This window comes from Rhamphochromis longiceps, linkage group LG11, assembly GCF_057381845.1.
Source record: "Rhamphochromis longiceps isolate RC_006_pf linkage group LG11, R_longiceps_female_GT1.1, whole genome shotgun sequence".
In the NCBI taxonomy this organism is placed as follows: Eukaryota; Metazoa; Chordata; class Actinopteri; order Cichliformes; family Cichlidae; genus Rhamphochromis; species Rhamphochromis longiceps.
The window spans coordinates 4,416,809-4,444,526 of NC_140567.1; the positions used below are offsets into that span (position 1 = coordinate 4,416,809).

At 40.5% G+C, this 27,718-nt stretch overlaps 1 protein-coding gene across 2 annotated transcripts in view; it reads left to right on the forward strand.

Moving 5' to 3' along the window:
• Positions 1-27,718, forward strand: part of LOC146658437 (adhesion G protein-coupled receptor B1-like) — a 211,937-nt gene that overhangs the window by 75,023 nt on the left and 109,196 nt on the right. For both annotated transcript variants that reach the window (XM_085422057.1, XM_085422056.1), the window contains 2 exons: positions 25,291-25,449; positions 26,149-26,253. In XM_085422057.1, the coding sequence (XP_085278183.1) occupies positions 25,291-25,449; positions 26,149-26,253 (264 nt within the window). The remainder of the gene's footprint in view (positions 1-25,290; positions 25,450-26,148; positions 26,254-27,718) is intronic.

The following is a 27,718-nucleotide window of genomic DNA, read 5'->3' on the forward strand; positions in this document are numbered from 1 at the left end:
CACTGAACTCAAATCATTGCAGGATTTCCAAACATCCTGGGAACAATTGATGAAACATTTATTATCAATCCCTGGCATCTGAAACGGATGTTATGGAACGGCTGTGTGCAGGCAGGAAAAGGACCCAAAGTGCAGACTCAGGAGACAGATGTGAACTCAACACAGCTTTAATGCTGAACTCAAAAAAGGTAACGAAACTGAGACTCCAAATAAACTCAGGCAAGCAGACAGAACACAGAGCATAGTAAATGGTAGATCGCAACATGGACAAAGAGAAACGCAGGGCTTAAATACACAAAGGGAGCACTCAGGGAATGGGTAACAGGAGGGAAACACAGCTGGGGCAAATCAGGCCTAACGTGACAAAGGAAGCAAAACCAGACGCATTTACATGACACACGTAATTTCAAAGTAAAACAGGAAACATAACACAGAGACGCGAACTTGACAAGGGGATACAGCTGACAGGGGAGACAGAGCAACTAGAGAACAGAGAGACATAAACCATAAGACAGAACTCAAAGAAACCAAAGACTAGAAATGATAAATAATATAATAAACTCAAAAACCCTGGGTCAACGACCCAGACATCCTAACAACGGAACAAAAAGGAAGCACTCACACTCAATTAATCTGTAAGTGGTTTACAAATACACAAACATTATAACCAACGTTGTGGCAAAATATCCAGGGTCTGTATATGAGGCTATGGTAAAGTCATTGACTGATATTGCCAAACTGGAAACCTCTGCTGTCAGCTCTTGTGTCTGGGTCACAAGTGCTTGTGCATCACCTCACGTGTCCCATCATATGAGCTGGAGTTGACTCACCAAGTTCGGCGAGTTCCCTTGTAATGTCGATGTCTGCATTTGTTGGGCTTTGAGTAATTCCGCGTCAATGTCAGCAGGGGCTAAGTTTGTTGATCTGTAAAATTCATGCCGGAGCTGTGCTGCCAGTCTCCTTAACTAATGCTTTGTTGTATGTAGTTGTTGATTTTGATTTTGAGATCATCTCACCTTTTTTTCTTTAAATTTCTTCAATGGAGCTCTCTTTCCCACACACTGCATTCAACCAGTCAATGAGCAATATTCATTATATAGCTTCATGTAGAAACTATGTTGAATTCTAGGGACATTCACTTATTATTTCTGAGAGACTGATATCATACAAAAACTGGTGTTCATGTTACCAGGAGTCCGGCAATTAACCTGTTGAACACATTCAGTTCCTCACCGACAAAAGATGTTGATGTGCAAAAAGGAAAAAAGAAAAATGCTGTGAAGTAAAACCAGCTTTTATTCTAAGTTAAAACAAACAACTCCATTCAAGCACCTGCCTAGAGGTCTTTATGAGAAGAGTCACATTTTTTACTAATGTGAGCCATTTCTGTGTTCTCACATAGCATTTTAGTCATGAGCTTCTTCTTTACTAGCTAACTGTCAAACGTTTTTTTCTGTTTCTGTCACAGATTTTCAGACTTCCATGTTACTCTTGAATTATTTTTTCATACAAATGAATGTTGCCTACAACAGAACAGAGGAGATGTAGTTTGGGAGCTTGAGTTGTACTAATCAAGAAATGCCAATCTTACAAAAAAAACACAAGTTTGTTTGACGGTAAAGCATAATTATGACTCTGGTAGAAAACACAAACAATGGTTGCCTCTCCTGTTCAATATAGCAGTCAGCAAGAAGGATCAGGGTCTTCCTGACTGAGGCCTGCTGGAGTTTGCATGTTCTCCCAGCATCTCTGGTTGTTCGTTATTTAACTAATTTTGCATCTGCGTTAAAATTGTTGTTTCCTCTCTGAGTGAACAAAGCTTGATATATTGATGTGCTGATGGTGTGCTTGGTTTTTGTCTGCATTACTCTGCTATGATAATTTGTCAAATGTTTAAGAGGTCAATGCACTGGCACCACAGAACCCTTGAATCTGAACGGATGCTGAGAAAGCCCATCTTTATTCAGAATAACGGAATACTGAAGCCATGTTTTCCACTCTTACAGTGCTGCTTGGGAAGACTGCAGGCGCAGTCTCATTTTAAACACGTGAAAAGTGGCTGCAGTTTGATTTACTTGAATAAGCCACAGATGCTGACTTGTCAGACTCAGTTTAACTGAGGGTCACACTGGGAGCTGCGAATCACATCAAGGCCCAGACATACATAGCTTACTGATATGCTTTAACGAAGAATTCCTGTATCACATGGCCCACATGCAGTTTGGTTTTAACCAGAGAACAAGAAAGGTTTATTACCCTTCATCAAATTTACCAATAAATTTTAACATTACATACCTACAAGAAGACTACCACACAGCCAATTCACAACAACCAGTTTCACAAGCCTGAATATAACAGCTACTACCAGATATTTAGTAAACCAAATACATCCTGTTGTTTAAGCAAAGCGATTAGTCTTTACATTTATTCTTGGTGTTTTCATTTTAAAAAGCCAGAAGTCGTAATCGTTTAAAGAGCTTTGGTCGTGTAGTTTACCCGTACCATACATCTGCCTTTACGAGACTATTTCTGTTTTCAGATGGCTATACGAGACACTCTATACACGAGGGATGTGCAGATCCAACCTTTTCTAATTCTTACAAGATAGCAGAGGAAATCTTTCTTTTATGGTCAAGACAACAGAATTACTCTAAACGCAAAAAAGAGTAAAATTACTAAATAGAAATGTATCAATAAAACAATTACCAGAATCAAAATAAATTAAGCAGCTGTTGTTGTTCTGTCTCCTGCTGTCAGTGCAGTGCTGCTGACAAAGAGAGGTCATAGAATTGATAAGAAATGTTCAACACTGTAAATTAGCTTGATCCAAATAGCTCTTTACTTTGCACCTGGTGAGGATGTAACGCCAGTGTCAATCTCTGTTAACTAGTTTATTAGCTTGGTGGTGATGTGGACTTGTGACTGTGTAGCTTTCTGCATGGATGGGCAGAAATGTGTTTAGAACCTAAAACTATGTATGGATTGGTTTTAACATTTTTGAAGAGACCCGCTCTTGACTTTGACACATGTTCGATCAATGAAAGGATTCAGCTGAACTCTTTGTGCAAAAATGATTTTAAAAAAAAGCAAAACTTGGGCAATATCACAGATCAGCTTCAGTTTGAAACTGAAATATTTGACATGTCAAAACCCCTTTCTGATCATTTCCAGGTTGATATGAGCATGATAGAGGCATGCTAGAGTTTTAAAAGTGCTCTTGGACTTTAGAGCCTATTTTATACTTGAGAATTTGTTAAAGGATGTCAGCATGTCCTTAGCATGTGTAAATATGGAAAAAGGTAGTTCACATCTATGCCTACCTAAGTGGGGGTTGGTGGGGGCGTAGTGGGGGGAGTTCCATTCCCATACATATGTATGACCCACAGTGACCTGTGAGGCTCTTCCATCAGAGTGAACCTACTCATCCATCTCTGTTTCTTTTTCTCCCACTCTGTGTCTCTGTCTCTGAGTCACAATGCAGTCACCATCCCACACTGTGTGGGGAGACAAGGGCTTCTGATGTATGAGAGTGGTAGAAAGCGTGGGAAGAATAAATCGCATTGCTCAGAGATTTGTGTGTGCGTGTTTGCTTCTCTTTGTGTATGTGCCAGCGGATCTTACAGGTTAGTGATCCCTGGACACATCTGAATATGTTTCATATACCAGAGCATGCCGTACGGGCTTTAAATGGAGCAGTTTAATGCATTCCCAAAGTAACTTGGAGAAACACTGTGAAGAAAAACAATGAGGCATTCATCAACTGCGGAGGGAACTATGAAGCTGCAGAGAGCCGAGGACACAGCAGAGCAACACAGCGGGGGCGATTTTCAGCCTTAATAGTCATGTGGGGGAAGGTTGAGGAGGTGGGGAATCCACTCAAGTCTGGGGAGGAAATAAATCCGGAGGCTCATGGCAGTTCCCACAGGAGCACTTTAGCCTGATGCTCGACATGTTAGGGGACTGGGAGGAAGACAACCTGTAAACAGTCAAAGTACTTTTCAACAGCACTCAGCAGTTCTTTAACTGTTGTGGAAATCAATCAGACACACACACAAACATGGCTGAACTTGGTGGAGACTTCTAAAATAATTACACTGAGCTGTCTGACAAGCAAAATCACGAGGAGTCGCACAAGTGCCATCGAGGCTCTATCAGCAGTCGTCTCTGGCAAAGATGGATGTATGTCGAGTAAAAATAAATAAATTTAAAAGCCTTATTTCACTGAGACGTCTGTCAGACTGGAGGAAAAGTAACAAAAACCATCTGATCCCTGTGGTGAAAGACCTTTTGAGGCTTTTCTTATCGTTCCCTCTGAAATGGGGCATCCATCTTCGGAATTGAAATGTCTGGTTGGCTGACCTGCACCTGAAACCAAAGAGCAGTCCTCATGATATGTATTTATAGACATGGGGTTTGAGAGGAGAGTTTCGGGGATGGCGATGCTGCAAAGTCAAGGGGTGTAATGGCTTGAGCTCCTCGGTAAAGGAGATAGCAAAGGCTTATGCTGATTCGGATCTGTTAAAGTGTGAGGGATTAACAGTCTAATTGGTTTGAGTAAATTTACAGTGGGAGCAGAGTAAAACCTGACTTTGACTAACACATGAGGTACTCGCTCTTTTCTGACGCGCATCACTGAACTGTGCTGGCAGTTTCACACATCGGTCTTATATTTGAATAAAAGTCTGAGTCACATTCTGACAAAACTGCATCTGAGTAGGCTGGACACGGAACATTTCTGATACACTTCTAGTACCGCTCAACTTCTTCTGAATCCCCACAAATTATCAGGAAAAAAAACATTATGCTATATACCAATCTGAAAACATTCTGACCACTGACAGGTGGAGAGAATAACACAGCATAGTACCTGTGGGATATATTAGGGAGCAAGTGAAAAGGTGTTAGAACCAGGAAAAATGGGCAAGTGAAAAGATTTGAGTGAGTGGGACAAGGGCTGGGCTGTGATCGCTAAACCACTGGGTCAGAGTATGTTCCCATTCTGCACTGATCAGTATCTGTCAAAGGGGTCAAAGGAAAGAACAGTGGAGACCCAGTGACAGGGTCATCGGCACCTCATTGAGACACGTGGAGTTTGAAGGTTGGCCTGTGTGGCCTGATCCAAATGACAAGCTATTGTAGCTCAAACTGCTCAAAAAAGTTCATGCTGGTTCTAATAGAAAGGTGTCAGAATACACAACTCTATACAGTTTGTTGCGTATGGCCTGCATAGCCAGAGAGCAGTCAGGGTGCCTATGCTGACCCAACAATGGACATGAGAACATCAGAACTGGACCATGGAGTAAGGGAAGAAAGTGGGCTGTTTTTTACATCAGGTGGATGGCCAGATGTATCTGCACTGCTTACCTCAAGAATACCTGGCACCAGGATGCATGTTGAGCATCTGAGGGGTGTGCTGGACGAACAAGTCTGATCCATGGAGCCACCCACCTCACAACTTAAAGGATCTGTTACTAGGGATGGGTATTGATAAGATTTTCATGATTACGATTCCATTTTCGATTCTGTTTAACGATTCGATTCTTTATCGATTCTTTTTAAAAAAGGAGAACACTAAGGTTGATTAGCTTAGAACTTTGTTTTATATCTTCTCTTTGAACAAGATAGAAATTTAGGAGTAACATGGCCTTACAAACCCAACAGTGACATCTTAAGAGATCCAGCCTACGGCTCTTCAATGGGGTCCCCAGGAAAAAAAAATTGTAAATGTAAAATAATAAAATAAATATTCTTCTGTAGCAATAACCAAGTATAACATAAATTATTCTGTAGCAATTACACAAGAATATCCAGTAATGTCCTTTTTACCACAAACTTAGTCACTGCTCTGTGACATTCGTCTATCCTGGCCTGAAAGGAGACGCTACCGGTAGACTGCAGTGAGAACTGCCAGCATCTGAGCCAGACTCTGTCTGTCAAGGGCGGATCTAGCAAAGGTTAGCCAGGGGGGCAGGTAGGGCATTAACAGGGACAAGGGGGGCACAAAGAAATACTTTTCTTTCTTATTCTCATTTAAAATGTCTAGCTTTTATTAAATAATTATCTGACACTCAAAGTTTTAATTTAATGTAAAATGAATAGAAGTCCATTACTGTATATAGTAACTTTTAAGTCTAACATATACCCTAGTAAGCTGTAGTACTTTTTCCTTTGGGAAGGCACCATCTGTGCAGCCTGCAATTCTGTTAGAGAAAGATGTTGAATCTATTTAATATTTCTTGAAAAATAATTGATTTCTGTGCATTTTTTTCCCCCACAATGCATCAAATTAATGTTGATTACGTCGATTAAGCATCATGAGGTGGAGGGTAAGGGGTGGTTCCGTATTTTTTTTTTTTTTTTTTTGCTGGGAGTTGGAACCCTATTAGTTAGGTTGCTTAATATTTACGCTAAGTACTCTTTAAAATATCAGAATAGGGAGGATGTTGCAGGTTTAAGTTTGTTAGATTGATCATTATTGCTGAACTATGAAATTTTTTTTGCATACAGGTATAACAGAATAGCTTTAGTGTTGTTGTTGCTTTAAACTTGAGTATGAACTTATACAAAATGCAGCAAGATATTAAAAAAAGTTTTATTGATTAAAAAACACTATATAGGATTCATATCGGTATCAGCAGATATCCAAATTTATAATATCGGTATCGGTATCGGACATAAAAAAGTGGCATTGTGCCATCTCTACTCACAACCACACCTTTGTGCTTGAGATGACCACTGTGATGTTACAGAGAATGTGAGTAAAACGGTCTGAAATTGAATGTTTAGGAAGGATTGAGATACGGAGAGCTCAACACTTGACAGTGTGTTTACTTGGCATGTGAGGGAAATGTTTGCTAGTATGTCTGTCATAGTGATAAATCACTCATGAAGGAAGCTAACAGAGCTTGAATTAACCATTAGTGTGAGACAAGCTACCTGCTGGTTACTAACTTAGTTCATACAACAGGGTGCTTCCTCTCCACAATGATAAATGTCCTTTTTATTTTGATACTGAATGGGATGCCCCACAAACAAACTTACTCTGTCGTGATATTTTCATAATGTGCTTTGATTGGCTAACAGCAGCAAAGGAGCATTTAAACAGACAAAATTTGATTGATTCACTTTGACAATGCTTGATGTCAACCCATTCAAAATGAATGAGGGGTAAGAGCGCAAAATCCTGAAACACATGAAATCTTACCTTGGAGCAAGCCTTTCAGTTCACAGTGATTAGTCGGACACACTTTGGCTTCATTATTGAAAACTTTGGCAGCGTTTCAAACAACGATGCATTGTGCGTGACAGTTCCAGGATGTGTTACGTAGTCCATCGTTTACGTCAGTCGTCTGTGTCACACACACATAAGTTCACTGCTCTCTTTTCACTCACGTTACACATTCAAACGTCAAGTTTATTTTCTTTTACTTCATTTGTATACCTGCGGTGAATGTGATATGGGCTACAGCTAAATCCAACACAAAGCTGCTGTTTCTGTCATGGTTGAATTCAGACTGATATAATATTAAGGCAGGCATGCAGAAATCATACGTGGCAGTTTGGGAGTGAGGTGTTAGGATAGCACACTGGTAGTCCAAAGATTGTTAGTTCCAGAGTCAGATTGTTACAGTAGATGCTGGAATGTATGCATGTTATTCTGCATAAAGTGCCCTATTTGGAGTCAACAGTCTTAATTTTGTTAATGCTGGGCATTTAGTTTTAGTTGGATTTGGAGGGAAGTCTTTGAATAAATGAATAGAAAGAACACCACCTGTGTCTGCAGGTGCTTCAAGGGAATTACACAGTGCCCACACTATATGCATACAGTCATAAAAGAAGGTGTACATAGTTATAAACTCCTGAGATCAAGAAGATGACGTGTATAACACTGAAGCACAACAAGATTGAAACAGAATCAAAACTTTAAAATGGAAAGCCCCATGCAACAAAAATCAAAGCGCTTTGGCCGGGGTTTAATGGCATATAAGACTAACAGAAAACACAGTTTAATCTCAAAGGCAAGTGACAACAGAGACATTATCAAAAGCTCTATTTTATAATATTATAGGTGATGTCATAGGTCTTTCTGTAGATGTCCAGACTAGGGATGGGTACCGGTATAATGGCACCGGTTCTGACATAAACGGTAGTAACCAGACCGAAAAGCAGCGCACATTTCGGTGCTTTATTTCGGTGCTTTTTTTCCCCTGAGATGTCTTACACTTTGAATTCTAGCCAATCATTTTACCTTTCCAAGGATAGTAGGCGGGTCCAGGTACATACGTTCTTTTAGAGCAGAGCTACAGATTAAAAATGCCCAAGGCGAAGCGGTCAAAGTCTGGCTGTACTTCACAGCAAAAGATGCAAACTCAGCAGCCTGCAACAAGTGCTTTAAGCTGATACTGTGATGCTGTGCAAAGGAGGTAACACCTCGAATCCGATGAAACACCTGGTGACGCATAGCGATTTATTTTTAAAGCCGAGAAATGCACCATATTTGATAGCTTGCTGCAAGACCTCACACCGAGCGCATCTACTGCGGGTATGTTGCCTGTTATCGGACCCAGAGTTAGCAACATTCCCCGAGAACCCAAAGATTAGCGTCCTGGCCCCTAGCCCTGCCAGTGTAGCAGAAATGATGAGGATGATGATGCAACAGCAGCCGTTCTTCTCTGGGTGAGTCGCTTAACGTTGTTCGTGTGTAATTTACGTTGAGTAGGCTAACCACGTTATTACATTAATGCATGTAAGGTGAACTAGCAAACATAATCATAGCTACATGCGGCTGTCTTCTTGTTTGATGGCAGATACTCCCTTCACCCTGGCCAAAAAGGCTAAAATGACCAAAGAAAAAGAGGGAAACAGCTAAACATGAGAGTTTTTTGGACAAAGTTTGTGTTTTTTCCATTGTTTAAGCACTGCTTCCAGCCAAGAGTGATACCATATATGGCCCATAGCTGCAGAAAAGGCTAACATTGTTATCTTTTTACAAAAAAACAGCTGAACATGAGAGGTTTTTGGACAAAGTTTGTGTTCTCCATTCTTTAAGCACCGGTTCGAGCACCGTTTAAGCACCGGCACCGTTTCAAAAGTACCGGTTTGGTACTGGTATCGGATAAAACCTAAACAATACCCATCCCTAGTCCAGACCAGGTTATGTGTCAAAGAATGAGATTTTTACATTTGTTTTATCCAAAGCCTCAGGCAGACTGAATGGAAGGATTCCAGAAAAGGAAGAGCAGGTCTAAATCAAGCTGTCACTTCTTTTTTGAAAGGGATCTCAGAGTATTCAAGCAGGTCTTCTGTAAAATGGCAAGATGCTGCTGCTGAGGTTGCTGCAAGTCAGGCTGTTCTAAATGTTGTTAACGAATAGATAGAAACTGAGTATGTTCAAGCAGAAGTTAAATAAAGATAGCTCAACAGGGGTCAGAAAGTAAAATGTTGGTAGGGAAAGAGACGCAGAAGAGATGCAATGAAATGAAGAAGAGAAAGAGAGGAAGAGAAAGCTAAAATCATGGCTGAAATAGAGGAAGAGCATCCTTGGAGGCAGTTAAAGATCTCACTGCAGCACGTGTGAAAATGCTGGAGTCTGACCAAGTGAATGTCATGCAAGAGGACATAATGCAACTTGAGATTTCTGTGGATAATGAAGTGCATGCTCCTACAGGCTCTTTGCCCCTCTTTCTTCTGTGCCACAAGTTGTGGCCACTTCTTCAAAGAAAAGTCTTGCAGAACTTGTTTAAGTGCTGGCAGAAGCTTTTAGTGCCAACAGAATTCCAATTCCTGAAGCTACAATATTCAGTGGAGATCCACTGAAATACAGTGACTGGAAACTCCTTTTGAGATGCTGATTGACCAGAAAAACATTCAAGACACAGACAAAATCTATTCACTTTACAGATATGGGAGTGGATAAGCCAAGAAATCAATTACTGGCTATATCCTCCTTTAGCTGAATCAGCTTATGTTACTGCAATCAAGATATGAAGATATGGACACCTAAATAGGTGTCCATATCACAACTGATTTACAGCATGGAAGATAGAGACCAACTCCAAGCATGGCCCAACTCAGGCTCCAAGATCAGCTTTGAACTTCAGGAGTTTGTTGACTCATGTGCAGCTGTGAGGCTGCTATGGTCCATAAGGTACTGGAAATCTTGAATGACTGTAAAGGAATAGAAACATTCAGTCAAAGTTCCCTGATTGGCTAAACGCAAAGTGGAACAGACAAATTGTTGAAATTGACTAACCAATTTTCCTCCTACAGCCAATCTGTGATGTTTTTGCTGAGAGAGGTGAAAATTGCTTACAACCCTCTTATACTGCTGCAACCACTGAAACAAGGTTAGGCTTAAAGATAAAAACCTTCAAGACATTTGAGCTTTTCAGCAAAGGTACTCGGGAAGTTTCAGTGAAAAAAAACACTGCACCTATTGTGTGTATTTTTTGTGAAATGACTGAGCATACCTTCTCCAAATGTAGGAAGTTGATAGAGAAAGCACTTGCTGACAGAATCAGATTCATTCAAGCAGAAAGGTTATGCTTAGGTTGTTTCAAGCATGGCCGCCACACAAAGATCTGCAACATTAGGAGTGTTTCCTAATATGCGCCACGTGTTGTGTGAAGAACAAACCAGAGGCAAACAAAAATCACCACAAGCCAAGCAAAATCAGACTTAAGAAAGAGTGCAATCAACTGAACATCAATAAATACCTACAAGTGTTACTTTAAAAACAGTAACTTATCATGGAGCTAAAACATAAATAACTGCAATAATTTCAGTCCTTCATTCATTCACAGCACAACTAGCACAAGAAATAGCAGAAGTTTTAAGTCTCAAGAACTACACATATAAGAGTAAATTATCTACAAGTCGATCCAAGACTGACATTACCTAACATAAGGATATCTAGTACCTATCTAGCACCTATCTAGGTATTACGGAGGACACAAACTTCATGATAGACATATTTCGCGTGGTGATACAGAAGAGGTCCCTGAGAGAAAATGACAACAGCTTGGCTTGCTGTATTTCACATCATGGGGTTTCTCACCCAGGGAACATGCATGTGATATCTGACTGCTCTGCTTAGTAACGTCTTTCGGTAAATATCTCTCAACAACCATCTACTCACTGGTCCAGTGTTCACAAACACATCGGTGGCTGTCCTTTGACACTTTCAGCTTCAGTTTCAGCGACACTGAGACAATCTTCCACTAGTTTCATATCAAACAAGAATATTTGAGATTCCTGTGGTGGGAAAATGGCAACTTGTAATATGCTGTTTATTTTAAAATGGTTTCACCTTATTTTTAGGTCTCCTAAGGACCAGATGACTTTAAAATATTAACTATCCTTAGAATTGAAAGAGGATTTACTTTCTTCTTCACAAATCTACTTTTCTGAGACAAACTAAAATTGTCCTAGCAGTAATTTGCTTTCTTATTTGCTTATTACCTTATTATGTTTGCTCCACGTTTTGATGGAGACCTGCTCAGTGTTACCATTGTATTATTGTCCTCTTTATTGATATGCAGTATTACACAGCTGATGTCATAACCTGACATGAATCTCTTGTAACTGCACTGTCACGTCGATGTGGCCAGCAACTACTCTGATTGGCCTATTCAGTACTGTTGATTCCTCCTACGCATTTCCTGCCACCTATTGAATTTACCAGTGAGAGATTAACAATCACTGTCTCAACGTAAAGAATAATAATCATTGCCTTAAAATAATGACTCACAGATGTCAGCAAATCCTTGGGGGAGAGTGGAAAAACATGAGGGACAAATATGTTCCCGAAAGGGAAAAATGTCCCAGCATTCTATTTGTTTCTATCATGGCTGAAACCGCATACATGTCATATATCACACACCACTGCTTTACTGTCCAGTGCCAGTGTGAGCATTGTGGCTCTTGATATGTCTTCCCTGTCTCATTTAAACAGAACCCTGAAAATACTACTTTACTGTGATGAAAAAAAAATCTATGTTTTAATATTAGGCTAGTGTTCCTCCTCAATTGCATTTAGTTACTGTGTTTGGATATCATTTGAACATAGCTGACAAGAAATGGCTCAGTGTGGTGGGAGGAAATTGTGTAAAACCAGCAATCAAAGATACCTCGAGGAACTGTTAACACACCTAAAACAATTTTAGCTTCCAATGAAAAAGTTAGTGTCCCATGATTCTCTAGATGCTCTTTCAAAGGCCCTTTATCTCTGAAAGAGTGGAGGAAGCCAGGTGAGAAGTTCTTGTCCCTGTGAGTGTTCGAAGCATTTTCACTTCTTGTTAGGTGATTAAGACTGTAGATATGATTATTACAGGTTGCGACAGTTATTTTTGTTAAAGCTGGCTGACAGTACAAAATGTCACTTACAGTAATGAAGAAACAGAAAGTTATCAGCAGAGATGAGAGTTGAGAACTGGTGTCATTTAACCCTTTATTTAAAGGGCCCAATTTTAAATGATAACTCCATAACAATTTGGGCAAGAGACAAAATTCAAACAGGAGAATGTGAGCTTTGCAGGCATATTTGGAGTATCATTGCAGCACAAGGCATCCACAAAGTACTGCTGTCTGAACATGGACAGAAAAAATCAGCTCTGCCTTCATGTTACCATGTGCACTTCAAATCACTGTACTTCTCAACCAGTATAAGAAAATTCAAATGAGTCCTGTGTGATGAGAAATTTTTTTTTCATTCTACAGCCAAAACAACAAAATTGTCTGTCAGGCCTGTATAAATCTTGGTCAGTTTAAACTGCTTTTTGATTCCAAAATAGTCAAATCCATTGGCATTACAAGCTTATCACAGCCTTTTTTTGATGTTGCTATATTTTGGGAACAATTTTGCAAAACTCACTTCTGTTGCTTGATTTGATTAACCACTGTAGGCAGTATTTCAAGCAAATATACATCCTGGGTCTTTGATGTGTTAGAACAGGAAGCTAAAGATTTTACTTTTTGCTTTTATTCATTTATTTAAATGCCTATGAAGCCTAACAAGTCCTTGCAAGTGACGACAGAAAATAATCCTCATTTCCAACCATAGTCCGATCTCTTCTTGCAGTGTCAAAGACATCATTTCCACACCCTTGCATTCATGAAATGATAGCTGGCTCTAGACCCAAGATCTGTATTGCTGTTCAAAACCTCTAAAAACCAGTACCTACATACACTGAGACAATTCTTTTTTGATTAACATTTGCTACAGAGGTTAGAGGTCCTTCTTTTCTAAAACAAACAAACAAGACCAAACTTCAAACTTTTGCTTTTTTAAAGGCTTACACCTGAAACCAGGATTCGGAGCAGACTGCTGCTGACTTGCCATGCAGGTTACTGCTTGCTCAAAGTCACCAGAGACCTGGGACTGGCATGGGGAGCTGACTGGGTGCTGGGGGTGGGGTTCAGTGCCTGGTTCACTAACAGGTTAAACTCCTCACTCTACAGAGAGAGAGTGATAAATGTCTTAACATGCAGTTGTGTTAAGAGTTTTATTTGTTGGGTTTATTATTTATGTTATGTAGAAGGCAAAATTGTGCTAACAGTGAATGCAGCAAACTATTTGAAAAAAATCCCTATTTAATAATAAAAACTATTTAATAATAATCAATTGCTAAATCTTTATTGCTCTTGACAAGGAAATGTCATATAAAATAATAATAAAGAATAACAACAAAAACATCACACTAGTCCAAGTCTAGTGACTCTGTGGATAAGTGTGTGTGAGCTGCTGCCATCCCATTTAGATGAGGCAGAAATAATTTTTTCACAGGGAATCTATTTGCTGTTGCATGTATACAGTTACAATAGTTCATGCTCATATTAAATACAGTCAAAGATTCAAATCATGAGGTAACAGGTAATTCCCAGAAGACAAGAGTTCAGGATCCATCCAGAATTCCTAATGTAGCATCTCAGGTGCGCGTCACTTGTGAGAAAAGTAGCTCCACCAACTTGCTTATCAAACTTGTTGTGTAGAAGGAGCAGTTGGCTTAAATGTTGGGGGACGAGAGGTAAAAGTGCTCGTTTCAGACAGAGGATAAACTGAGGAGCTGCATCAATGCTCAGTGCAACATAAGGATTATTTGGAACTATTAATGTTGCTCGTGCAAAGTTACTTTAGTGGCAAAAAGATCGAACTGGAAATTAGTATAATGTTTACAATCTTTGGCATCTGAACAGACACCAGACCACCAGCGACACATCTACAGTAGGTTTAGGGGCAGGATTACACCCAAACACAAAAGCTTTCAGCAGAAAACCTGTGATACCAAAATAGATGTATGACATATTCTAGTTTCTGAAAAGTTGCCTATTTAGAAAGTGGCTAAAAACACCCCAACCTTAATGGTTTGCTAATGCCATGGTGGTTATTACGAGGTGCACATTTGTACCTGAATGATTCTTAAGACCTGCGTTACAGTTCAAGTTTGATAAAATACACAATCAGAGCTTTAATTTCGTAATGCGAAGGTTTAGAAATGCTCCTTTGACACTGCGATACAAGCCCTTTGTTCTCCCTTTCACAGGCCATGTGAGAACCATTTACTTTGGCAAACGCCATCCTATTCATTTAGAAAGCCTCTGTTAATTATGGCAATATGCAGTCGATTATAAGATGTAGTTCATGTTGGTACATTACAGCCAGTCAGGGCAGAGCGTCAGTCTGCTGAATTTAACAGCATATTGTCTCTAAGAAATATCACATAATGAAATTTATAATCTCCTGCTGCTGCAAATGAAGACACAGTCAATAAAAATAAATGTGGGAGCATAATTCCCTGTTTTATGAGAACGCTTTCGCATGCACATTTTTATTCTCGTAGGACACGGTGACAGCAGCCTACCATTCTCTCCACTTCTTTCATTTCCCTTCTTTCGTCTTATCTGTCCGAACATTTTTTCCCCTCTTTCTGTTCCTGTCTGCCTTCATCTCCGTCTCTCCTCCCCCCTCCGCTCCCCCCTTTCACCGCCTGTTATCTCTGCCATGCAGTTGACTGCTTCTGTCCTCTGGGTGTCAGCATTCGCCTTATCCTTCATTCAGCCACACAGCTTTGTGTGAACCCGTCACCACATTTTTCTGCCCGAGTTTCATGTTTTCCTGATTATTGCCTCCTGTCCTCTTGTCTCTGTCTTTCTTAACATCTTCACTCCCGCTCTCTGACCCCCACCCTGCAGCTGCCTACTTGTTTCCTCAACAGCTGTCAACATATTTCTATTTTTTTCCTTTCCATCATAGCTCTGTGCACACATGCACATACTTACTCAATCAATAAGTCTGCAGTAACTGTAGCCATAAGAGCTTTATGTGTGTGTGTGTGTGTGTGTGTGTGTGTGTGTGTGTGTGTGTGTGTGTGTGTGTGTGTGTGTGTGTGTGTGTGTGTGTGTGTGTGGTAGTGGCAGCTATTGATGATTTCAAAGGTGCAGAAACTGGAGCTGTAACAGGAGATGCCCATCCACTTATCCCATCACTCCAAATAGGAGGTGAAGGTGACTTTCAGGAAGTTCATTATGGACCCAGCAAAAGCGCATGATTCACATGCACGGAACTGCACGGCCACCGATACCCCCAACACACACACACGAGTGCAATGAAGGAGAACGTGTGTGTTTTTGGAGACAAGTGAAGGTCAAAATAAAGAGAATGTTTTGGAAGGAGGGGCGAGTTTAAGGAATACAGAGGTGAGTTGGACTCTGCAATCAGTCCTGCTACCAGGGAGCGTGCTGACAAAAGACCCCATCTGAATTATTGAGAATATAATGAAATGTCCTTGCAGAGGGAGAAAGACAACACTGCATTACTCTCCTCCCATCGAACCCACATCCCCAACCGCACCCCATCCCCTCCTCACCCTTTCTGACTCTGATTACTGGGAAGAAAAGGGAAAAAGGAAAAAGAAAAGAAAGTTCACAGTCTTGTCATTTCTTCCATTTTTCCCCCTGAAAAAGAATGAATCTTATCTGTAAATGGACCCACCCCCCTCTTTTTCTCTTGCCTTGACAAAGCCTTCATTCGACAGAAAAAACGCGCCGGTCCCCTGCTCCAAACTGCAGTTCATGTTTCTCTATATTCATGAAGCATATTTGTTCACAATAAACCCAAAATGATTCAGGAGAGTAGCTGAAGGTTATTATGTTTCACAAGGCTGGCTTTAGTCCACCAAAAAGAAGGACTTTGCGAAAAAAAGTGAGCGTTTGGTTCTCGTGTATATCTACTCTTTGTTCAGCAGGGACACATACCAGATGTCTAAATACCCAAGCTCTGTCAGCTTTATTTCTTTCATTTAGCAACTAATAACAAAGATTTTTTAGCACAATTAAAAGCCAAAAATCATCTATTAGAAAAGGTTTGGGAAGCGTTAGGGAGCGTATCAATGAAGCCTTCAAGTGCACTTGTAGTTTTTAGTTAAATATGTATATTTTCCTAATCCTGTGTGGTTTGTTGGTCACCTGGTAGATCAATCATTGAGTCAGTACTCTTGTTGGATTTGGTGTAAATGTACCGGCAAATAAAAATGAAAAAATAATGACTTTGACAGGGAACTTATTTAGGGGGATCAAATAGCAAGGTCAGGGAACAGAATTTCAGGGAGCTACGAGGTGCTCATATGAATTTTATATGAGGTCAGAGGTTTGCTCCAGTGTAAAAAGAACTTGGAGACACAAATAAAGGTTAATAGATTGTCTCCTGAGATGATCTATCAAAAAAAAAAACAAATATGTAGTTTTATTCTTTAAAAACCAAAGCTCAAGGTTGCTATAACGGCAGGAATTGATGCGTTTACTGGGGAGTGTTTTGAGACACAGATTAATGCACAGTGAAGTGCAGTGTGGCTTACACAATACTGTGGAGCTCTGTGACACAGAGAAATAAGATTATGTATCGGGATTTGGTATATATGCAGTACTTGTTAGTAGATAAATTCATTGTTGCTTTGGCTCCTTTGATTACTTTTGTTGGCGATAAGAAAACTACAGAATGTTATCCTTGAGTAGGACAGCATGCTGTATGAATCAGGCTCACTCTGTATCTCACTTTTTATTCCTCTTTGAATTCTGTTTTCTTCATTACTCCTTTTTCTTTCCTTACTTCAAATATGACATGTTGTCTCAGGCGTTCATGCGATAACAGCCCTAGATGACGGCAACATCTCGTTGTCATGGTAATGACATTCCCCTTCTGGTGACTGGACTGGCACTAACACACAATGGCAGCTCTCTTAGTCTAGCCTTCTTTTTTTTGCAGCATTTGCCACCTACTTTACACAGAAGTGCACTAAAAACCTCCACAGAACACACTTAAACTGATTACATGTCATCACATGAAAGGGGTCAGCCGAACCCAACAGAGAGCATTACGTGTTCAAGTGGACAAAATGCCATGTTAGCTCGTCCTGTGGAATGTCATCAAGTGTCATGATTTGAGGTGTCTGTTCTGCCATTTCCTGTTATACCGTGTAATCCCTGCTTTAATAGGTTACCATCACATTTTTAGCTAACCTGTGTCCTGTGAGTTAATTACTCAGCCCAGGATAAACACTCCTCTGTTCCACACAAACCCTTTAGCCATTTTCTGCAATTCTGTGCTTTGGTCATTTTCTAGCATTTTCTATTCCTGTTTGGGATGTCTTTGAATATTGTTATTTTGTTGTGTTCCTAGTCTAGTTCTTGTGACCTTTTGCCCTTTTTTGAACCTTGCTGGAATCACCTTTAGCTCATTGCACTACAGATTTACACACTGGAGCTGGTCCCTGGTAAAGTGTGTCCTGTGTTTGGGTCCTAATCACTCTGAAGTTATTACACAAAAACATCAGTATCTGATTGTGCTCATGTGCTCAGTCAAGTTTATGTATTTTTATTCCTTCTTTTTCTAAGGCCTTTAATGTTTCTGCTCTTGTTAAAGTGCACATACACTTATGACTATATGTATCCAGAACTGCTGTTTAGTTACCTAAGTAGTCGTAGTAGTAGTATTCTGTTAAATTTATTAACCGGATGGAGAGTTTCTAATGGTCCACTGGACCATTTCTGAATTAACTCATTTAAGACTTTAGTCAGTTTAAATGGAGAAAAGCCTTTGAGCTAGTTTGGGCAGATCTGGAGCTACACACAAACATGCTTCACTCTCCTCACATCATGTTACCAAACACCCCCTTCCAATTTGGAGTCCTATTTATGCTTTAAATTTTCCATCACTTCTTCTGACATATTAATGTCATGGTTGACCTGCATTGCTCCACGCTGTCTCAACCCCTCCACCACCCGAGCATCCACCTGTAGCCTTCAGGGATGTTTACTCATCACACCCCAGTTTCTGTATATATCATATTTACAGAGTGATGAGCTTGAAGCTAAAAAGCAAACTAACTTCATTTTTCTGCTCTAATAAAACGTGAATTGTGTGACTTTATCATTGCTTGACAAACAAACTCATTCCAAAGCAGTGCAGCTTTCCAAAAGTAGTTAAGAAAACGTATGATACATAAGAATCATAAAGACAGCAACTTTTAACCCAACTCTTTATTTATAAACTATAAATAATAGAATGAAAATGACGTGCTATTTGTGTAGACTTGGCAATTTAAAGAAAAGCTGCATTAGTTATGTACTATCATTCATGTATAAGGTACAAACACACAAAGTGCTTGTGAACAATGGTAATAGATATAAGCTGTGACATGCCCTGAAGTAAGAGTACAGTCAAATTTCTTTTGCTGTCTCCACAGATAAATGGAAAATCCAAATGAATGGGTAACTGTACATCCAGTTTTCACCTTCTTCTTCTTTTTTTTTTTTATCAACGGTCTTTGTAGTTATCATCAAATGTTCAAGACAATAGTGTACCTCCTGTGCAGACTATAACAGCAGTGCCTTAGTGGATGCTGCCCCAGTGACAAGCAGTTGTAGTTCTCATTGAAAAAAAAAAATTCTGAAAAGCTGTTTCAGCTGTTTTAAACCGAGGATAACGTATCTCTCATTTTCTGTGCTTTATGGAGTAAGCACATTCTTACTCCAGAGACACGTGTGGTATGGATCTATAAGATCTTATTTCTAATTCTATCTATGCATTAAATATCCTAAATTGTTTTTCATCCTTCACACAACCCCATATCACGTAGATGCAGATCATTTTGTCCCCAGTACTCAGATACATCCCAGTATGAGTTAAAATCTTCTCTTTTTCCTTTCTATTGAGAATCACCTTTGTGTCACATTACACTTTGTGTTCTTCAAGATGAATCCCTCTAAGTGGTTAAGTTCTGGTCTGGTGTCACCAGTCATATTTGTTTATTTATAAGGAACCCCATTAGCTTCCACAACAGTGGTTGCTAGTCTTCCTGGGGCCCAAACCATCAAATACCACCAAATAAAACGTTACACAATGAGTTGGATGCAAATTGTCCACATAATTTGGCTCTTAGATCCACAATAAGGTTTTACAATTCTGAAAATGTAAACATGTGAATATTAAAAATTATATAAAAAAGCAAAAAACCCCAAAACAAAACACTCAAACAAAATACACAATTTCCATTACAAGTGACATTACCCTCTACAATTTTTACAAATAAATTAAAAACTGCCTAAATAGGCATATTGATGTGGGTATCAAAAATGCAGTCTCCACACGGTGTCTTATTTTGGAAATTGACTGAGTGCTGTGTGCATTCCTGGTCTGATTTCCTGGCTAGCTAATCTGCTCCATGCAGGTTGTCACAGCAACCTCAAAGACTCTAAGCAAAGCAGCACTTGTGGGATTGCTTCTTAAATGAGCTGAGGCATGTCATGTGGAGTCCAGATCACTGCTTTAAGTGGCTATGCTCAGTTTCTTTCAGTTTGCCTTGCAGTTTGTCATTGTGGCTCATATACATGAATTAATGTTTACCATAGTAACAGAATGGTAGCCCTGCTTGTAATGTGTATTATTTCATGTGTCACACAACTCCCACTCAAATAACCTGAAGGGGGGTAAATGTAGCATGTTAACATGCACAGAAGAATCAGCATGTTGGCTCAGGGAGTTGGAATGGCTTTATTACTGATTGGCTGCACTCCAAATCTTAGGACATGGTCCTCAGCAGGAAAAGGGTGGAGTGCCCACTTCAGGTCAGGGATGAGTTCCTGCCCAAAGTGGAGGAGTTCAAGTACCTCTGTGTCTTGTTCATGAGTGATGGGAGAATGGAGCAGGAGATCGACAGATGGACTGGTGCTGCAGCTGCAGTGATGCAGTTGCTGTACCGGTCCATCGTGGTGAAGAGAGAGCTGAGTGTAAAAGTGAAACTCTCAATTTACCGGTCGATCTACGTCCCTACTCTCACCTATGGTCACAAGCTGTGGGTAGTGACTGAAAGAACAAGATCATCGATGCAAGCGGTGAAAATGGGCTTCATCCGAAGGGTGGCTGGCCTCTCCCTTAGAGATAGGGTGAGAAGTGCAGCCATCCGGGAGGGGCTCAGAGTAGAGCCGCTGCTCCTCCACGTTGAAAGGAGTCAGTTGAGTTGGTTCGGTCATTTGACAAGGGCACCTCCTGGGTGAGGTGTTCCGGGCATGTCCCACTGGGTTAAGGCCCTGGGGCCGACCCAGGAATTGCTTGCTGGCCTGGTAACACTTTGGTGTTCCCCCGGACAAGCTGGAGGAGGTGACTGGGGAGAGGGAGGCTGCACTGAGTTGAGTTGAGATGTTTTAAGTTGTGTTCCAGTACATACTGTGAACTGCACTGAACTGGTTATCCACTGAATGAGTGCAGTCACATGATCAAATCCAGTTTCACAGCCATAAGTGAACACTTGGACCCCACCAGGTCAGTCTGCTGACAGCAAACAGATATTGACTGTGATCGCTGGTGCTGCTAATTTCATCTCTGAAGGGAAAGGAAATCATTTACACTTTTTTCACTGCAATTTGTCTCCTTCAATCCATAAAGTTTGACTCATAACACTGTCATGGTGAGATGACACACAGCTGTAGAGGAATCGAGGTGTGTGTGCATGTGTGTGTGTATATTTGACTCTTTCGACTGAATCAAGCGCTCTCCACAGTGCCCTCCCTCATTCAGGGCCTCACCCTAAAGGAAACTGATTTGCAAGTAATTAAAAACGTGTGTGTCTGGATGTTGGCCAACTTCATGTTCTATTCATGCAGATTAATACATATTTGCCATCGCCTGAGGGGGCTGAAAGGCATCTGTCTGTGACGTTAAACATTTATGAGCATGCAGGACACACACAGTGAGAGAAAGAGAGACAGAGATATTCTGACAGTGCTCTGCCTGCTCCTCCTCAGATCAGCACACATCTTAATGGAGCACATTAAATCAGAATGGCCAAACAGGGAATTTCAGAGTGACAATGGCATTCATCATATCTCTGTTTTAGAGGAAAAAATCTCCCCTCAGATCCTCCTTAGCTGCTAGATATCATCAGTCTGATGCAGGTTACTTTTTTGTGTGCTAAATTGTGTTTTTTAATGCTGTGGCCCCTTTTGGATAAACCAGATCCTTCATGTGTATATGGATAGTTTGGTAACTAATTCTTGGACATCAGACCCTTGACAGATGGTGACAGTGACTCTTATTTCCATTGCACTGTGGTCTAATGATGGAGGACGTGTATCTACACCTGCCTGCTATATGTTCTCCCCATATGTCTGATGAATGCCAAGGCACAGTGTCCAAAAGAGATCCACACAGACTTGCAGTGCAGGAGTGCTTCAGGCAGGCAAAACTTTGCCCAAACGTGTGTGTCCTGTACGACATAGCCTTGTCAACACATATCGTCTGCAGTGGCCGGTCCAGGCTTCTTTTGTGTAATGTAAAATCCTAACCTGTATCAGTCATACTTTGTTCCTATTGGCTCACTCTCTAGTTTTATGTTCACTTCATGACTAAATTGCCGTCTCTGTCTTCAGGATTTTTCCAGTGTGACTTTTTGTGGACGTGCTACTCAATACTGGACTGCACTTGGACTTTGAAATTAACCTTCTTGCCCACTCAAGAGTTTGCCTACCTGTTATTCATGCAACTCATTATTCATGTAAAGCTCAAACTCTTGTGCCTGGGTCCATCCACCTTGAGTTCACTATGACAAATGAACTTCTCAAACTAGCAACATGGACTTTATGTAGAAGAGAGCAAGGTCTGATCCTCTGCTTTACCTCCTAACCTTTGTTTCCCTTCAACTCACCTTACAGTTGAGATAAAAAACTAAAAAACAAATTGAGACCTGGGGAGATCTTCACAAAAGATTATTTTGCCTGTCACCTTTGTGAACATGGCTTATGAAACTTGGACCCTGGAACTTTCTAGGGAGGATTGTTTTTCAGTTGGTTGTCCAACTTGGTGTGCTGCAATATCCTGAAGATGCTTGGACGTCAGTAGTTTATGTGTTTTGTGCATTCGTATCCCAGGATGTCAGTTAATGTTGTTTTGTCAGATGTCGCCTGTATCTCCCTATATCAGACAAAATGATGGCCCTGTTTGGTGCCTTCAAGAGCCTTTCAACTTTAGGTACAAAACTTGGTTAGATCTGGGGAATGGTTGTTGTTTCAGTAAAATCTGCTCCTTCACAATAGTAGCAGTAATAGCAGTTTTGTCTCTATACATTTTTTTTCCTTTAAGCACCATTAAAATAAGGAAAAGCCAACCGAGCCAGAGAATGGATGGCTACATTCTTTGTTCAAGAAACATCAGGTTTGCTGTTATTTTTAATATAAAGAAGAGAGGAAGTGAGTGCTCTGTTTACACCTTCATTATACTCCTACCTAGAGGCCTAGTAGTGATTTTATCTGTTCTCAACAACCTACAGTGCTGCTCATATTACACATACAAATATATAGATAAATGAAAGAACTCTGTCAGCTGTTTCAGTATTAATTAATAACATTTATTGTTCTTGCTGTGAGTTGAAGGGAAACAAAGGTTAGGAGGTAAAGCAGAGGATCAGACCTTGCTCTCTTCTACATAAAGTCCATGTTGCTAGTTTGAGAAGTTCATTTGTCATAGTGAACTCAAGGTGGATGGACCCAGGCACAAGAGTTTGAGCTTTACATGAATAATGAGTTACATGAATAACAGGTAGGCAAACTCTTGAGTGGGCAAGAAGGTTAATTTCAAAGTCCAAGTGCAGTCCAGTATTGAGTAGCACGTCCACAAAAAGTCACACTGGAAAAATCCTGAAGACAGAGACGGCAATTTAGTCATGAAGTGAACATAAAACTAGAGAGTGAAGCTTAACATTACAACTGCAACTTAACAATCTGGCGAAGGTAGATGGAAGAAACCACTGTGATGAAAGATGACAATCCTGATCACTGTCACTCCTTCTAGCAACCGAACCAAATACTTTCCTAGGGGCTAGGCTAGAGGTTACAGGAATCTATCTAACAGCAGGCAAAACAGCAGGTTCTTTCAGATATTTCACATTAATCCCTAATTGTTAATCAATCAATGATAGAAAAACCTTTGCTCTGCTCCAGAATCAATTAGAGCCTGCAGGGCTTGCATGTTTTGACCAAAACAAACGTTTGCTAGTAACTGTAAACTTGGTGGGGGATTTGCCTTAGCTCTGCCTGTCGGTACAGCTACAGTTTCTGATGGGTGTGCTCTTTTTTGTTTGACTGGTCAAGTTGCAACAAAGTGAACGGTCTTTACAACTACTGCTCCCTGGAAAGGGGAAACTTTCTTGGGGACCAAGCATCCTGCAAAGGAGGTGGTGAAGGCTTCAGTAGAAGTTGTGGTTGGAGGCTGATGTGAAGTATTGTCAGCAGCTGGAGGTTGCAGAAGAGCTCTGATTTGGGCAATGGGCTTTTGGAACGTCCTGAAATATATTCTTTTTGCATTGGATATAGTTCTTGTTTATGTCAGCTAAGCATTATTCCCTGGTTAGTGCTAGCATTTTGAACTGTTGTTGTGTCTGCAGAACCTTAGCCTGTCAGAACCTGTCTGTGAAGGTTCTCAGTCATCCAGGTTATTGTAGTCTAAGGAGCTTGGAAAGAAAAGTGTCTGCACTTCTTTAAGTGGCTTGAAAAGCAGCTTGAGGTAGTAATACAAAGGATAACTATTCTGACAGGTAATCACTGTTGCAACTCTATGAACTCTTAAGTATTAGAAATAGACAGAATTTTAGAAATTACTTTAAAAGCTAAAGGTTATAGTAACCACCTTAACACTGTGTAGAAATGTAACAAGGTTAATTGCTGATTCTAACAGCGCCCGTCTCGATCCTAGCTCATTTTCACGTGTTTTGATGTCATTTTATATTATGTTTCGTGTTTAAGTCCTTTTTGGTAGTCTTAAGTTGATTCTCTAGTGTCTAGGTTGTTCCTGTTTAGATTTGGATTATTTAGGATTCCCCCTTGTGTCTTTGCCCTCTGTGTCGTCGTCTGTGAGGCTCTGATTATATTTATTGTGAGTTCTTGTGTTTCCCTTGTGTTTCATTTGGTGTTCCCTGCCTGTCATGATATCAGTGCTTCCCCAGTCATGTCTCTGTCTATCTGCAACTCTCTGTGTGTTCCCATTACTTCCTGTTTTACTTTGGTAGTCTCCTGTCTGTGTGCACCTTGTTTTGCTTTGTTTCTCTTATTTTGAAGGTATCTTGTCTCGTGTGTTATGTTTAGCTTTGCGTCCTCTGTCTCGTTGTGTGTAATCTGCCCCAGTTGTGTTCCCCATGACTTTCCTGTTCTCTCGTCATTCCCTGTGTATTTAAACCTTTTTCTTTTCTTCTGTCCAGCATTGCGATCTTCCTCATACCTGTCTGTGTGTTCTGTCTGCCAAGCCTATTTTGTATCTTCAAGTTTAGTAGATTTTTTTCCTAGTGTTCAGCATTAAAGCTGCTTTTTGAGTTACTTTTCACATCCTGGACTCTGCATTTGGTCCTCCATTCCTGCCTGCCACGCACAGTTTATGACAGAAAAATTCAAAAATTCAAAATTCTACATACATGCAAACCTTGTCATCACAGTATGCTTGACTGACCTAACTCTTGGAATGTAGGCTTCCCAGTATGAGGTAGGGCTGTGTTAGCATCATTATGGCATACATTTTGCATCTGTTTTTATTTGTCATTTTTTTTAAGATTGGAGATGTTCAGCTCCAAGCTGTGTTTCTTCCTACACACTATATGCCTTGGCAGCTCTTCAAAACTGAAGCTTTGCACAGAGGATTGTAGGATTTGAAGATCACTCTCCATTAGATGAGCTCAAAAACACATGGCATTACAAGTGAAAAACACTGCTGCTAAGTTAACACACAGTAAGTAACCACTACTGTCTGTGTGTCTCCAGGTGGCTGGAGTGTGTGGGGCCAATGGGCACAGTGCAGCAGCGAGTGTGGTGGAGGGATCCAAACCCGGATTCGGACCTGTCGGTCACCTCCGGAGGAGTCGTACCTGTGTGAGGGCATAGTGGAGGAGGGCCGGCCCTGCAACTCGCAGTCCTGCACTGGTAAGCTCCTTATTCTTCGTGTTCATTTTTCTATGTCTGTCAGTGAGGGTGCTTTAAGCTCTGTGGGTAAATACAAGTATGTGGTGTGTCCAAACTGTGCTTTTACAACTACTTTTTCTTTACCTTTCCTTTCTTAACATCTTGTTCATGTGCTTATGTATCCATTCTCTGTAAGTCAGAGTTGTGACTTAAAGAGTGCATGTTGGAAAGGGGACTTTGATCGATGAAAAATAAGAATGACATGGTCAGGTTTTTAGGCAGTATGTCAACATCATTAGCCCACAAATGACTAAAGGGACATGAAAACAACATCAGAGTTCTGTTTTATTGAAGCCATTTACCAAGAGCTGCAATGTTTCACTGGTTAGAGCTTTCTTTATTTGTACAGAACTGGCGGTGCATGACTGACAGCTAAAAAATCAGATTACACTCATTACTGTTGATGTTATTGCATGTCTTTTCTATTTAGTTATGCCATCACAAGGAACATTATACAACAGCTGACAATATAAAGAGACTACTGCGCACACACACAGCACACTAACACAGACAGCACAACACAAGTCCCAAGTTTGGCTGATGCTGTTCTGGGTGACCAATCACGTCACGGTTGTGTCCCAAATATAAGGCATTAATGAAGGAGCTCTGGTTGCTAACCCCCGCCCCTCCTTCCCCCGGCCTTGCCTCACCCCCCTTTAGGCAAAGGTCGCCATCTCTCTCGCAGCCAATCGCTTCGCTCGGTGGACAGCCGCAAGCGTGATGACGCAGACAAGCCCCGCAGTGGACAGCAGAGTTCTCAGACAGGTAAGACAACGGGACGCAGAGGGATCCCATGCATCAGTCACTGTGGCAGCTTGGGTGATAGCAGCATATCACACAAAAAACATGACACCCACAATAGAGAGAGTTGCATTCACTTACAGCACATCTATCAAAATCTCCCACAGTAGTGCCTCGTCCGCAATGGACTAATTCCAACATGGACCCTGCCTGAACATGGTAAAATTGTATTTTTGTGAAATTATGGCAGGACATGGTCCCCTGTCTGTAAAACAACACATCAAATGAAGTCTTCCTTCTAAGTGATACTCCACCCAAAAGTTCAACAAATTTGGATCTTATTCATGCTTTATTTGTGAGGAAGACAAATTTCATTTCTGTCCTTAACCCTTTCATGCACGAATTATGACAACCTCAATCAGGATTTTTTTTCTTAAGTATTTTTATTCATCTTTAGGCATGAAAAAAAGATTTTTGAACTTCATTTTTTTTTAAACATGTACTTTTCAAAAAGTTTTGTACATGTCCACTTAGGTGGACAACATACATTTTGACTTGTGAATTTGACAAACGAATGAACAATATACGCTGTGTGTTGTGTTTATGTGCAAGTATACCATCAACACTGACACAAATACAAGAAAACAGCCTTTGAATAGCTGTCCACTGTAGTGACCACTATGCGTGAAAGGGTTAAAATATAGAGCTGGAGCGTAGCCTAGCTGAGCAGTGTTGGATAGAGTTCCATGTAAAAATAGCAGGTTGCATTACAAGATTATTGCCATTTACAAGCCCATCTGTTATGTTATGGTTTACATTTTCCTCCTGGTGTAATGACTTTATTTCATTGGATAGTCAGTTTTCATTTCTTCCTCCCACACAATGGGGCAACAGCGAACAAGGAAACACTGTAACATATTTATTTACTATATATTAAAAAATAATATATTTAATTGGTTGCTTATTTGAACATTCAACTAAATCGCATTATTACAATGCGTAATCCTACTTTGTCATAGTTATACACCCACCACTGTAGCATAGCTTATAAAATTAGAAGTCAGTGGCAGACACACAGTATTTAATTACTATGGTGGAAGTATTTCCCCACGAATTCCAAACATACACGGTGACATTAATATGATATTGTAACCACAAACCTTCAGAAGGTTCCTGCACTCCTGGAAGCTGCTGTGGAACATAACTACATAACAAATGTTTAGATTTAACTGGATCTCAACTCTCACTGCTAAACTGGGCTAATCACCTCCAGAGTCCACCTGTGGCTGGGGTTGTTGAACCCTGACCAAGCTGTCACAGGGCAAAAGACATGGCACACCCTGGACCACAGCTATTGGTCTTTGGAAAACAAGACAACATACAAAGCCACTGAGATCTGTTGAAGATACGGGGGTAAAATTTACAGCAAAGATAGGTTTTGAGTGGAGTATTACTTTTATTTGCTAATTGATTCCCTACTTCCTGTTTA